This window comes from Myotis davidii, unplaced genomic scaffold, assembly GCF_000327345.1.
Source record: "Myotis davidii unplaced genomic scaffold, ASM32734v1 scaffold402, whole genome shotgun sequence".
NCBI classification, from domain to species: Eukaryota; Metazoa; Chordata; class Mammalia; order Chiroptera; family Vespertilionidae; genus Myotis; species Myotis davidii.
In genome coordinates, this window is record NW_006293393.1 from 448,044 (window position 1) to 463,431 (window position 15,388).

Sequence of the window (15,388 nt, forward strand, 5' to 3'; positions counted from 1 at the left end):
TAGAAATTCTGCCATGTCCACTTTTTTTTCCCCATATTTACTTTTAAGTAATTAAGCTGTTGATGAATATTCTTTAAGAATAGTGGTGTTTTGTTAAGATGATGTATTTGCTTCAGAGATTTTCAGACATTCTGATAGTGCTATATATAGTAAGCACAAAAACATCAGAGTGATGATCTAAAAACTTGTTTACATGTCTTGTTAACCTTTACTTTTGATTTTGTTTGTTTGTGATTGAACCTGGTCAAATGTGGGGAAAATGTTTTTGGAAGAGAATTAGAATAATTATGAACCAGTGACAAAAGCAATATTTCATAGTAGGTATAATATAGTCAGAATAGATTTGTAAAGTTCTTAAGGCGTATGATTTTTTTGTGCTCTCTTTACTAGAGAACCATTATTTTACTTTTTTCTGTCACTGGTTATCTAATGAGGGTTAATTTTTTTAATTTTTGAAAATAAGATGAATATAGTTAAATAGTTGGTGTGTCACATTTATAAAAATCAGTCATATATCAATCCGGCTTGTCCTAGTAGATTATACTACTGTATGAGAAACAGTTGGAGACAGTATAGTTATTATTAACAGTTTTGGTAAAGAAACTAATTACTTGGGTTTTTTTAAAAAAAAACTTGGGCCCTGACCAGTTTGGCTCAGTGGATAGAGCGTCGGCCTGCGGACTGAAGAGTCCCAGGTTCGATTCCAGTCAAGGGCATGTACCTTGGTTGAGGGGATGGGGGGTGTGCAAGAGGCAGCTGATTGATGTTTCTCTCTCATCGATGTTTCTAACTCTCTATCCCTCTCCCTTCCTCTCTGTAAAAAAATCAATAAAATATATTTTTAAAAAAACTTGGATAATAATTATAAGCAATCTTGCAAACCTTTAATAATTGCTTTTCTTACTCCCAAAAAGATACACTAAAATGTATGTAATTAACAGATGATATTTGTAAGTTTTTTGCAGAAGAACTATTTTTTTGTTATATTTTATCACATTACATTTTAAAATTTGTTTTGATTTTTATGATTACCATTAGAATTTTCAGCTGGCAAATACTTTAATGAAGAGATATTACTTGCATTTTTCAAAAAGTGCTATAAGGAATTTTTAAAAATGTGTATGTTAACACTTATTATCTAATAGTAGATATATAGAATAATAGAAATAATACTTTATACAGGTGAAATATTTTTCTTTAAAATACTGTGACATTAAAATTATTCTCAATAATCTTTGAAGTAGGTACGTACTTTAATATGTATATAATGAAATACAGTAAAACCTCTATATAGGGAACTAATGCAGGCGAGGGTTTGTAAAAGCCAAAAATCCATTATATAATAAAGTAGGTTTTCCAAATGTGTATGCTAAAAAATTTACAAGTTAGTTTACCTATTTTTGCTTATGTAGACTTGTGTGTAATTAAAATTAAGTACGTATGAAAAGCTTAATTTCACAGAAAACTTTTCTATATATATTACAGTAATTTTAAATTTATATGAATAGATCTAGTAAGTACATGCATTCACCAGTCACCCCAGTAAACAAATGCACAGGGCTGGGGCTAGTGCACCCAGCATGTGTTCAAACTGCTGTAGAAAGTTAGGCTAGGTGACAACAGAACCAGTTACTGAGGACGATGCAATGTGATTATGTGCTAGTAATTAACCGAACATTATTTATAAGCAGTGACTTTTGGATTTAAATATGTAGGCTATAGTCGTAGATACGTAATATTTATGTCAGTGAAGTTGCTACAGTGTTTTTTTTCCAACATATGGCCTGTTCGCTAAAATTTATTAAAAAGAACAGTGAATTAATAATAAAAATAACCTGTTAATTTAATTATAATCAAATCTTGGTTAAAAGCATTTTAAAATTAACAAAGTGTTAATTTTCACATATGACATATAGACCAGAAATTTTGTCCATTAAAATCCAAAGTTCATTAAATTGAGGTCTGCAAAATGGAAGGTTTACTGTATCAAAAATAGCTTCTGTGCTGTTCCTATAGTTCCAGGTTTTCCTTTACCAATTTTTCTTTTTTAGGTACCTAGTTGATAGTCGCTGGTTCAAACAGTGGAAAAAATATGTTGGCTTTGACAGTTGGGACAAATACCAGATGGGAGATCAAAATGTATATCCTGGACCCATTGATAACTCTGGACTTCTCAAAGGTATTATTTTTCTTCTTTCAGTCAAATTGTAAATGCGTTTCTTTCAAATATGTTACAGTCAATGTAGGGAACACAGAAAATGTTAATGTACGTATATTGATAAACTAGAACTTTCTTTGTATTGTAGATTTGATATAATGAACTCAGACTATTCTGTTAAAATTAGTTTGTATCGTGACAAATTTTGTTTTTCACTTATGATGTAATATAGGTTTATTATTTAAACCTTTAAATGAAGAATGTAAGTTAGAAAGTACTACCTTATTATTTGGGGGGGGGGGTGGATGTTGTGTTGTATATTGTTTTTCCTAATGGATACAGACATTTTTAAGTTGGGGAGCACTGACATATGTTTACATTCTTGGATCTTTGCGTTAATAAAGCCCAGTGGAAAATATGGGCAAAGATTTCAACAGATGCTTCACCAGAGAAGTTTTCAAAAGCATATGCAAAGATATTCAACATTATTAGTTATTAAAGAAATGAAGAGTAAAACCACAATACATGTATTAAAATAATTAAAATTTAAAAGACTGACCCCATACCAAGTGTTGACATGGATGTGGAGCAAGTAGAACTTTAATACACTTTCTGGGAGTGATATAGTCTGGCGATTTTCTAAAATACTAAGTATATTTACCATAGGAACAAACCGTTCCATTCTTAGGCATTCACCCAAGAAAAGTGAAAGTATTCATATGGAAACTTGTACACAAATGTTTATAGCAATGTTATTGGTAATAGAAAAAACTGGAAACAACCCAAAATGCCCATCAACAGCTGAATGGATAAACAAATATATCTATATAATGAAATCCTACTGAGCAATTAAAAGGAATGAAAAATATATATATGACTGGTCGACTGGTCAACCGGTTGCTATGACTCACACTGATCACCAGGGGGCAGGCGCTCAACGCACAGGCATGGAAACATGGAACGTACTGATGAATCTCCAAGGGAAGGAGAGACGGGAGGGTGGGAAGAGATTCACCAAAGATCTTATATGCATACTAGAGGCCCGGTGCACGGATTCATGCACTGGTGGGGTCCCTCGGCCTGGCCTGTGGGGATCAGGTGGAAACTGGCAGTCCGACATCCCCCGAGGGGTCCCAGATTGCAAGAGGGTGCAGGCCAAGCTGAGGAACCCCATTGGTGCACAAATCTCTGCACTGGGCCTCTTGTTGATACATAAAATCATGAATGGATCTCAAGATAATTATGCAGCATAAACGAAGCTGTATAAAACAGTACATAGTATTTTTAGCTAAGATTCTAGAAAATGCAAACTTACATATGTTAGCAGAAAGCAGACACAATTTTCATATACAAAGCACAAATAAGTGATTTTCTGACAATAGGAAGGTTGACTTGGATGGACAGAAAGGAGAGATTACAAAAGGCTACAAGGAAAACTTTGCAGGTGATGGATATGTTCATTTTGGTAGTGGTCATGGTTTCACACTGTTAGTGATATGTCAAAACTTATCAAACTGTACCTTTTAAATATGTAGTTTATTGTATATCCATTATATTCCAGTAAACACAGAAGTAACAGGTATCAGCTATTCTGTTTAGGGGTGTTTTTTCCCTTTAAAAATAATTATTTCATTTTGACTACTAGATACAAATAACTGTTTACATTCTGGTATATAATAAAATCATTTACTCCAACTCTCGAATTGGAAAACAGCATTGAAGTCTTAATTTAAAATTTTTTTTCTAAGTTTTCTTTGAAACATTTTGTTATTGTGAAAGAAAATGGATGATAGAGTTAAAGGATTTGAATCCAGTCTCACTAATTTTCTGTCTGTGTGACCTTGGGCAAGTTAAAAATACCTAAATCTGTTTACTAATAAAAATGGAGATATTTCATAATAGTCAATAATTAATTGAAATAAAAGGATTTTCTATAATAACATTTTTTACTATATCTGCAATATTCTGGATATATGATCTTGGGCAAGTTACTCAATTTCCCTGAATATATTTTCGAATCTAAAAGGAAAATACCTATTTTATAGGATTGCTTTGAGGAATGACTGAGATAACATGGTTATCTGCTGCGTTATATATCATAGTACATTACCCATAGATGATTACCCATCATCTTCAGAATGTTCTGAAAATGTGTTGCAAATTTCAATTTTCATCAAGAATTTAAAAATGACAAGTACGGTTTAAAAAAACTGAGTTTAAAAAGTAATACTTCATTTACATCTGCTATTGAGTTCCATATTATAAAAACCAGAGATTTTCCATTTCTGCTCTATACGAAACATATTTTCTTAAATTTGGTATGATTCTGTGGCGACCATGAGGTGATCCTAGATAGAATAAATAACCTTCTCTTATTCCCTTCAGCATTTTTCCTGCTTCTTGCTTAATTTATATTTTTATACCTAATAAGAATAGTATTGTTCTTATTATTGAAATTTCTACCAAGAGCAATTTGGTTTTCCATGCTTGATCATGGAAAACTGGCTCAGAATGAGAGAATCCCCTTATGTTGTCTGTAACTTAATGAACTATTTCTGTGTCTGTACTTTTGAAAATTGATGTAAAGGACCAGATAATAATAAGTGAATCTCTAAGTAGGACTGTGTGATAGAGGTATAATTCAAGATTTCTGGCCTGCTCTGTAATAAATTTTTAGTTTAAACAGAATTTTGAAAGTGGATCATAGAATTAGAATCACATCTGAAAAACTACTTCCACTCTTCTCTAGGAAAGACTAGATTATGGGCCTTCTGGAATAATGATCTGATTCACAGGATGCCCTCTTGTGATTTCCATCATGGTTTCCAGCCCCATGTACTTTGGAGTCATTGTGAAAGGTTATTGATTTGTTTTTGAGTTTCCTTCATCAGCTAATGCTGGAATGACAACTATTACCGTGTGACAGATCTCTGATACTGAAAATATTTGGAAAACACTTTTTTTGAGGCCCCTTGGCTAACAATTATACCTTACTATATTTTTTAGAGACTAATAAAAAAAAATTATGTTCTCAGACATTGTTGTTTCACTAATGTTAAACATTGGAACTTTTTAAAGCAACAGTTTATTTTGAAATATATAGATTTAGATGTGAGCCTCTTCAGAGCTTTCTTTAGAACTTATTTAAATATTTTAATTAGTTTTTATGATGATTAGTTTTTAATTTGTGATGTATACAACCAGAGTGTTTAGAGGTATGTACTGTTGTTTCTTTTTATGTATTGAATTTGTTTTTCCTTTTACAGATGGTGATGCCCAATCACTTAAGGAGCATCTTATTGATGAATTGGATTACATACTGTTGCCAACTGAGGGCTGGAATAAACTTGTCAGCTGGTATACATTGATGGAAGGTCAGGAACCAATAGCACGAAAGGTATATTAAAAATAACTGATTAGAAATGTTTTTCTTGAACAATTCACATTTTATTGTTAATTCAGTGACTTGTGAATCCTTGTCAATTATCTTTGAGATAAAGACCAGCAAAATGTTACTGAATACTGTGCAATAACAACTATCATATACTATATACCAACCACTGTTACAAGCACATAAAAGTAATCCCTCTCTACTCACAGTTTTGCTTTACATGGTTTCAGTTACCCATAGTTAAAACCATGATCCAAAAATATTAAATAGAAAAATTCAAGAATTAAACAATTCATAAGTTTTCAGTTGCATGCCATTCTACGTAGCATGTTGAAATCTCACACCTTTTTTGTAATTTTATTTTTATTAATTTCAGAGAGGAAGGGAGAGAGAGATAGAAACATCAGTAATTAGAGAGAATCACCAATCATCTGCCTCCTGCACACCCCCCACCAGGAATCCAGCCCACAACCTGGGCATGTGCCCTTGGCTAGAATCAAACCTGAACTCTCCAGTCCACGGGCCGACACTCTATCCACTGAACCAAACCAGCTAGGGCTCATACCTTCTTGCTCCATTTTGCTGGCACTTACCCAGGTTATATTGGTTATGTTAATCTCTTACTGTGCCTGATTTATAAATTTTATTATAGGTATGTATGTAAAGGAAAAAACATAGTATATATAGGTTCAGTACCACAGTGGGGCCTTAACTTATGAGTGTCCCGACTAACCAGTTTTTTTGAGATACCAGCTGTCTCAGCCGATTTTTTGCATTGAGTTGATAGAGTAATTTGAGTTAACGAGCTCCTTAACAAGCTCCATCTCAGAACGAATTAAACTTGTAAGTCAAGGCCCCACTGTATTCATGGTTTCAGGCATACACTGAGGGTCCTGGAATGTATCCACCATGGATAAGAGGGTGTTACTATACATTATTAACTAAATTAATCCTCACAGAAAACCCTATGAGGAATATTATCTCCATTTTATAAATGAGGAAATGAGAACAGAAGTAAGAAAGATTCAGGGCCTTTTAGAGATACATCAGTTTACAAACTAAGGCAGCCTGACTATTCTCTTAATCAATGTGCAGCACTGCTTTTTTGGCAAAACAATTAGAAAATAAGAAAGAAAATAAAACTTGAAAAAATACATTGCAATCTAATTTTTTTAAAACCTGAAAATGCACATCTTTTTTTACTATAAAAATCACCCCTTTAAAGTAAAAAATTCAGTTGTTTTTAGTATATGCATAGAATTTTTTACGAATAAGCAAAATCATTTTTTTTACATTTTCATCACATTTCACATTTCCGACTGAACCAGTTTCATCCCAAACAAATTCAAAGGCCCAAAACATTAGATCATATGGATAAGGATCATTGTACTTTGGAGCTTTCTGGCAAGTTCCATCTGAATGAAGACTCTGATTTCTAGGAACCATTCAAAAAGCTTCTTAACTATACAAAGAGAGAAAATAAAAACAGACAGACCACCACCACTAATGGCTTATCCAGCCCAAAAATTGAGAGTGGCATGTCTTTAGAGTCCATTCCAATCAAGAAATGTTTTTTAATTTAAATTTTTTCTTGTTTAAAGTATTACATATGTCTCCTTCTTTCCCCATTGACCTCTCCCCAGCCACTCCCATCCCCCAGCACATGCCCTCACTCCCCTACTGTCTGTGTCCATTGGTTATGCTTATATGCATACATACAAGTTTTTTGGTTGATCTCTTGTCACCTCCCCCCACAATCCTTCCTTGCCTTCCCTCTGAGGTTTGATGGTCTGTTTGATGCTTCTCTGTCTCTCGATCTATTTATATTTGTTCATTATATTCCACAAATGAATGAGATCATGTGATGTTTATCTTTCTCTGACTGGCTTATTTCGCTTAGTATAATGCTTTCCAAGTCCATTTATGCTGTTGCGAATGGTAAGAGTTCTTGCTTTTTTACAGCAGCATAGTATTCCATTGTATAGATGTATCACAGTTTTTTAATTCACTCATCTGCTGATGGGCACTTAGGCTGTTTCTAAATCTTAGGTGTTGTAAATTGTGCTGCTGTGAACATAGGGGTGCATATATCCTTTCTCAATGGTGTTTCTGATTCCTTAGGATATATTCCTAGAAGTGGGATTACTGGGTCAAATGGGAGTTTCATTTTTAATTTTTTGAGGAAACTCCAAACTGTTTTCCACAGTGGCTACACCAGTCAGCATTCCCACCAGCAGTGCATGAAGGGTTCCTTTTTTTTTCACATCCTTGCCAGCACTTGTTTGTTGACTTGATGATAAGCAGATATCTCTCTTATTCCTCATTTTTAAATTTTACAATTATAATCTAGAAGAATTAAAAATGACCAATTTTCTTTACTTTATGGAACTAAAAAGTCATCCCATAGTAGAAGAATATCCAATACTTAAAGTAGATCTGTCAAAATTGCACAATTTTTTGATGGTGTATTTGGATGAAGAGGAGCATGGGGGAAAAGTTGTGGGGAGAACCAGGATCTCTGAGCATAATTATTTGGGGATTCTTTTTCCTACATGGAAAGAATTAAAAAGGCGACTTGTGTAACACAGGGTATAAACCTCTAGTAACCAAACCATATTTGAATTTATTTGGAACAGATGCTACAAAATTGCTCTATTCACTGTTTTTATTTGTATTTGTATATTTATGGTTTAGGTTAGAATTGAATCTTCTTTCCTAAATAGAATGTGAATGTACCTTTGATTTAATTTACTTTAAGTATAGTTCCTTAATTTCACACAGCTTTTTTCTTACAGTCATTTCAAAATTAGGATTCTTCTCTTTTAGGAATGTTAGCCTTATATGTATAAAAAGTCTATCACGTTACTTATATTGCTGGAGAATTGAGTATTTTGACCATTTAAAGGATAGACTAGCTATAAAACTGTCCCGAAGAAGAACTTTATTTCTGATGTAAAGAAAAATCTGTGTCTGAAATATTTTAAAATGTGTTAAAACTGTAGTATTACTTTAACCTTTATGGTACACTTTTCTTCCTTAATAAATGTGGCATATGATACAGACAAAACGTTATTATTAATGGTAAATGGATCAGCCAACAACTTCATGTCATAACTTTTTCAAAGAGGTTTTGTTGGAGTTTTTTGAAATTGTTGTGTGATAAGCAAAATAAAACAAAAAAGAAAATCACTGAAACTTTACACAGGTAGAAAGAAAACAAGCTTAACAAGTCTGCTAGGAGATCATACATTTATTTTTTTATTAAGGTAGTTGGGATTTATTTATAAAGTAATTTTTAAACTTTAGTATGCATAAAATTACCTGGGTTTTTATTAACATGTGTCTTCCTCCAAAATTAAATCAATAAGCCTGGAAATTTCCAATTATGCTATGCCCCACATGACTCTGATGCTAGTGGATCTCAGTTGAGGAATTGACTGGTCTTTTAGGGTCTGAAGCCCAACTTTGACTTTTACTAGTCTCTGATTGAAATCTAGGGTTGGTAATACCCCTAGCTGTTATCCAGAAACAAGTTAATCATCTTCCTGGACCACAGATTATCTCTAAAATGTTTTATTTCTAGACATTCAATTAAAAACAACAAAACAACCCGACAATTGAGCAGGAAATACAATGAAACCAAAATCCAAGAGAAACTATCCTATATAATAAAGAGGTAATAAGCAAATTGACCGTCACGCCCTCGCACAAGATAGCCGCCCTCATGTGGTCACTAGATGGCCACCACAAGATGGCCGGCAGGGGAGGGCAGTTGTGGGCGATCAGGCCATCAGGGGAGGGCAGTTGAGGAGGGACCAAGCCAGCAAGGCAGGGCAGTTGGGGGCGATCGGGCCAGCAGGGGTAGGCAGTTGGGGGCGATCAGGCCAGCAGGAGAGCAGTTAGGTGTTGACCGGGCTGGCAGGGGAGTGGTTAGGGGGTGGTCGGGCTGGCAGGCAGAAGCGGTTAAGGGCAATCAGGCAGGCAGGCAGGCAAGCGGCTGGGAGCTAGCAGTCCTGGATTGTGAGAGGGATGTCTGCCTGCCCGTAGGGATTGGGTCTAAACCAGCAGTCAGACATCCCACGAGGGGCCCAGATTAGAGACGGTGCAGACTGGGCTGAGGGACACCCTCCCTTCCCTCCTCCCCCAATGTACGAATTTCGTGCCCCGGGCCTCTAGTAGACAGCATAAACAGACAGACCCATGAGGAATCCAGATAATGGAGTTATCAGACATAAACTTTAAAATACTGTGCATATTATTTTTTAAAAAATATGAAAGAGTTGAAAAGGACAGAACTGTTAAGAACCAAATTAAGTTCTAAAACTGAAAAATATGAAAAAATTAAGAATTAAGGACTTAATGTTTAGATAAAATACTAGATTAAAAAAAGAAGACAGAATTTGTAAAGTAAATGATAATATGTGTAAAATATACATATTAAAGAATGGAAAATATAGAAAAAAGCAAGAACACATGGAATACAGTGAATAAGTTTATCATACATACACATGAGCTCTTAAAAAGAGAATAAAGAATGGGTGTAAGTAATTCTGGAGGTAATAATAGCTGAGAATTTCCTAAAACCAATGAAAGGTATCATGCTACAGACTCAAGAAATTTTGTGAATCCCAAGCTGAAAAAAATATATAAACAAAACCATACTCAGTAAATCTGTTGAAAAGCAAAGGCAAAAAGATATTCCTTATTGTAGCCAGAAAGAAAAGATATGATACCTTCAAAGTTAGGATATAACAAAGAAATGATTTCTCAAAAGAAAATGGAAGAAAATACTTTTAATGTGCTGAGAAAAAGTAACTGCTACCCTAGAATTCTATGACCAAAGAAAAGATCTTTCAGAAAAAAGCTATTTTTAGATAAATAAGTTGATAAAATTTTACCAGAAGATCTGAATTAAAGGAAATGCAAAACAGTCTGCAGAATGGAAGGAAAATTACTCCATATGGAAACTTGGAGACACAGAAAAATATGTAGACTGACAAAAGTAAATATTGTGGATAAATCTTAAGACACACTGTTTAAAATAGCAACAGTTTCTTACAGGGATGAAAATATGTATTAAATTTTAAGTACATAACAATATTAACATATAAATGAAGATCGTAGCCTCGAAGATGACCCCCAATGATCTCCTCTTCCTCATACCCACATCCTTGGGTAGTCCCCATCCATACTGTACCAAAGTCTTGTTATTGTATTGGTCTGGGTAGCTAGTAACATATAGTAGACTAGAAGCTGGTGCACAACATTCATGCACTGGGGGAAAGGGGATCCCTCAGCCCAGCCTGCACCCTCTCACAGTCCAGGAGCCCTCGAGGGATGTCCTTTCCAAATGCTGGGCTTAGGACATCCTTAGTGCTGCCATTCCAAGCCGGCAGTAGGACATCCTTAGTGCTGCCACAGAGGTGGGAAAGGCTACCATCACTGCCACTGCGCTTGCCAGCCATGAGCCCAGCTCAGGGCTTCTGGCTGAGCAGTGCTCCCCTGTGGTAGCGCACTGACCACCAGGAGGCAGCTCCTGCATTGAGCATTTGCCCCCTGGTGGTCAGTGCTCGTCATAGTGACTGGTCATTCTGCTGTTCAGTTGATTTGCATATTACCCTTTTATTATGTAGGATGTCATGACATGCCACTTTCAAGATTAGGTGAAGGGGGTAAAAGGGAACAAATTTCTAGTTATAAAATTAAGTCATGAGAATATAATGTATAGTATCATGCCACTTTCAAAATTAGGTGAATGAGTAAAAAGGAACAAACTTCCAGTTACAAAATAAGTCATGGGGATATAATGTGTGGGGATTATACTTAATAACATTGTATTGCCTATTTGAAGGCCGCTGAGAGAGATCTTAAAAGTTCTCATCACAAGAAAAAATTTTGTAACTATGCATGGTGACAGATGTTAACTAGACTTATCGTGGCACTCATTTTGCAATATATGCAAATATCGAATCATTATGTTATACACTTGAAACAGTCTTTTCTGTCAGTCATACCTTATTTAAAAAGAAAAGCTTAGGTTATAAAAGACACCTTGGCTTATACCCTGGGTGTGCATGCCCTTGTGCTTTCTCATTTCTTAGTCTGGGAAATTCAGCTGCATACTCAGACAGCCTTTGGAGGGCCTCATACAGTAAGAAACTGAGATCACTGGACAAGAGAGGAACAGTGGCCTAACAACAATCATGAATAAGCTTGGAAGTGAATTCTCCAGTCTCATTTGAGCTTCCAAATAGTTGAAACCCCAGCCCTAATACAGCTTGACAACAATCTCATATAAACCCCAAGCCAGAACAACCCAGCTAAGCTGCTCCAGATTCTTAACCCAAGAAACTTTCTGAAGCTGCTCAGTTTGGGGGTAATTTATTATGCAGCAGTAGATAGCTAATACTGGCTTTGATATCTGAAGGAGTGTGCTGCCTTAAAAAACGTAGAATGTGATAGTGTTTTTGGAACTGGGCAGTGGGTAAAGCTGTAAGGTCTTTTAAGAGTATTAATGAAAGTCTAAAGAGCCTTGAATAAATTGGTAGTAGGATTTCAGAAATTGAGCAGGCTGCCAGTGAGGACCTAAAAGAAAGAGGAAACCTTGAAGAAAGTGGTCCTTGTTGTAAGGTGCTGGAAAGTTAGCAGTACATCAATTGCAGTACATTGAAAGGTTAAAAATATATATATATATCTATCTAATGAACTGAACAATAAGCCAAAATGTTGAAAGGACTATATAGTCAGATGTGAGAAGAGAAAGAGAAGGTAAAGAAAGGAATCTATACTAATAAAAGGGTAATATGCTGATTAGACCAGGAGACCTTCTGGACGTCCTTCCAGACAAAGCCATGGTGGTGGGGCCAAGGCAGAGGCAGTTAGGGGCGATCAGGCCAGGATGGGAGGGCAGTTGGGGGTGATCATGACGGTGGGTAGGGCAGTTGGGGGCAAGCAGGCTGGCAGGGAGGGCAGTTGGGGACGATCAGGCTGGCAGGCAGAGTGGTTAGGGGTGATCAGGCAGTCAGGCAGGTGAGTGATTAGGAGCCAGCAGTCCTGGATTGCAAGAGGGATGTCAGACTGCCAGTTTCCTCACTCCTGTGGGATCGGGCCTAAACCGACAGTCTGACATCCCCTGAGGGGTCCCGGACTGCTGGCTCCTAACTGCTCACTTGCCTGTCTGCCTGATCACCCTTAACTGCCCCCTCTGCTGGCTTGGTTGCCCCTCACTGCCCATCCTGCAAGCCTGGTCACCCCCAATTTCTACATAAAAAGGAGGCAAGACTTCCTAATTTTGAAGATTTCTAGACTCTCCAGATGACAGTGCTAAAACTTAAATGTTTGAGCAAAGATCAAACTTAGGACACTCTCAATAAAGTATGATCTGAAGTTGAAGCCTAGGATGTGATTATAAAATTCATTATTAAGACCTCAGAAAAGTTAATGGTGGTACCTCACAGCTCTGTTCACACAAAAGGTCTTTAAAGAATTTATGAAAAGATGCTCACCTTCATTAGCTACTAGTAAAAGGGAAATGCAAATCAAAACCACAGTATGATACCACCTCACAGCTGTTATCAATAAGACAAGAAATAACAAGAGGTGGAGAGAATGTGGAGAAAAAGGAACCCTCAGACACTGCTGATAGGAATGTAAACTGATAATAGCCACTATGGAAAACAGTATGGCAATTCCTCAAAAATTTAAGAATAGAGCTGCCATATGACCCAGCAATTCTTCAGGGTATCTGAAATGTTTGAAAACATATACTATAAATATATATTATTCACAGTAGCTAAGACATGGAAACAACCTAAATCATTGATAGATGATTGGATAAAGAAGTCGTGGTAAAGATATACAATTGGAATTACTCCTTAGCCATAAGAAAGGGTGAAATATTGCCATTTGTGACAATATGGATGGATCTGAGAATATCATGCTAAATGAAGTAAGTCAAACGGAAAAGGATAAGAGCCATATGATTTCATTCATGTGGGATATAAAACTGAAAGCAACAGAGACAATGCCTCATCTGTCCCAGTGCACACAGCTGTCCTGCGCCACAGCCTAGTCAGTGGTTCTCAACCTTCTGGCCCTTTAAATACGGTTCCTCATGTTGTGACCCAACCATAAAATTATTTTCGTTGCTACTTCATAACTGTAATGTTGCTACTGTTATGAATCGTAATGTAAATATCTGATATGCAGGATGGTCTTAGGCGACCCCTGTGAAAGGGTCGTTCGACCTCCACAGGGGTCGCGACCCACAGGTTGAGAACCACTGGCCTAGATAGACATCTGGGTGCATCAAACCTCCAAATAACCTTCTGATTATCCCCTGAAGGACTCAGGTATCTAGGCCACCTGACACCCATCTGACATTGTTATCCAGATCACTGGACATAACTAGACCTCCTGACATCCATCATTTAGACCAGCGGTTGCCAACTTTTCGGACCTCACGGATCACCAGTGATCTGCGGACCACCGTTTGGTAACCGCTGAAACTACCTATCATCTGACTGATAACCAGCCTGGACCAATCTTAGGGCTAAGACTGCAAGTCTAGTATTTCTTTAGAGTGTACTTTTTCACTATAAGAACTCTTAACTTTTTTTCTTCTTTAGAGCACTTCTGGGTTTTTGCCTAGCTGTTTTCCCAGTTTGTAAACTCTTAAGACCCTTGAACAAATCTTTATTACTAGTTTTTAAAAAAAGCAACAAATGAACAAAAAAACTTATAGACACATACAACAATATGAGGTTATCAGAGAGGAAGGATGAAGAGGGTAAAGGAGGTGAAATATATAGTGACAGAGGGAGACTAGACTATGAGTGATAAGCACACTATGCAGTATACCAATTATATAATAAAGAATTGTTCACTTGAAACTTACATAGTGTTATTAGCCATGTCACCCCAATACATTCAATTTGAAAAAAAAAATTGCTAATAATAAAGGTATTAAGTATAAATATATTTATATCTTTTAAGTCTGTTTTAATCTATAGTTTCCCACCTATTCTCTCACCTTGTATTTTTATTTATTGAATAAATTGGGTTGCTTGATTTGCAGGAAAACAAATTTTGGAATATACGTCATACCTCCTTTCAACATTTGGGCTTCTAAGAAAAATAAGGCTTAAGAGAAGCTTAAGGTCGTTGCCCCTCAGCTTAAACCCAAGGTAGAGAGGACTTACGTAGGGGACATTTGTGGGTGTGACTTGTCTAACGGAATGAACTTCAGTGAAATCCACTTGAGACCTACAGTGTTTTCAAGAACCACTGCCGTCTTGAACTGAAAAGACAGTATAAAACGAAAGGCCTTTTACTTCCCAGACAAGCAAGAATCAAAGAGTTTACTCAACAGTAAACACATGCTAACTTTCACGAAAAAAGCATGACTCAGGAAACAGAACCAAATGTTATGAAGAGTCATTTTTTGTAAAGGGCAGAAGTGAGTCCTAATCAGAGATTGTCCAGTATTTGCCTAGGTGGATTTCAGAATTTCTATGGGCCTCCTCTTTCCCCCCCCTTTTTTACAGGAATATCTAAAATATTACCTTCTGCATGCCCCATTATTTTATTCTGGGTGTATGTGGGACAGATGACTTACAACTTTGTTCACAGGCCTATAGATCAAGGGGAACTATACTCAAGATACTTAGGGAGCTATATCCAAGGATCCTCATCTATACCTGGATTAGATATAGATGACAGGTTTCTGAACTTTGAGTTGATGTTATAATGGAATGAGACTAGTGGGAGCCTTTGCAGGGGTTGGGTGTATTTTGCATCTTGCAGGGAGAGACTATGACATATTGGGGGCTAGAGAATAA

General features: G+C 36.3%; 1 protein-coding gene across 3 annotated transcripts in view; it reads left to right on the forward strand.

The window, feature by feature from the left end:
* Positions 1–2,018: 2,018 nt before the first annotated feature.
* Positions 2,019–15,388, forward strand: part of USP15 (ubiquitin specific peptidase 15) — a 115,126-nt gene continuing 101,756 nt past the window's right edge. For 2 of the 3 annotated variants that reach the window (XM_015566127.1, XM_006767131.2), the window contains exons 1-2: positions 2,019–2,179; positions 5,425–5,555. In XM_015566127.1, the coding sequence (XP_015421613.1) occupies positions 2,125–2,179; positions 5,425–5,555 (186 nt within the window). In that variant the 5' untranslated portion in view covers positions 2,019–2,124. Of the gene's footprint in view, positions 2,180–5,424; positions 5,556–13,893; positions 14,044–15,388 lie in introns of those variants that run through there. The other variant, XM_015566129.1, reaches the window with a different exon arrangement.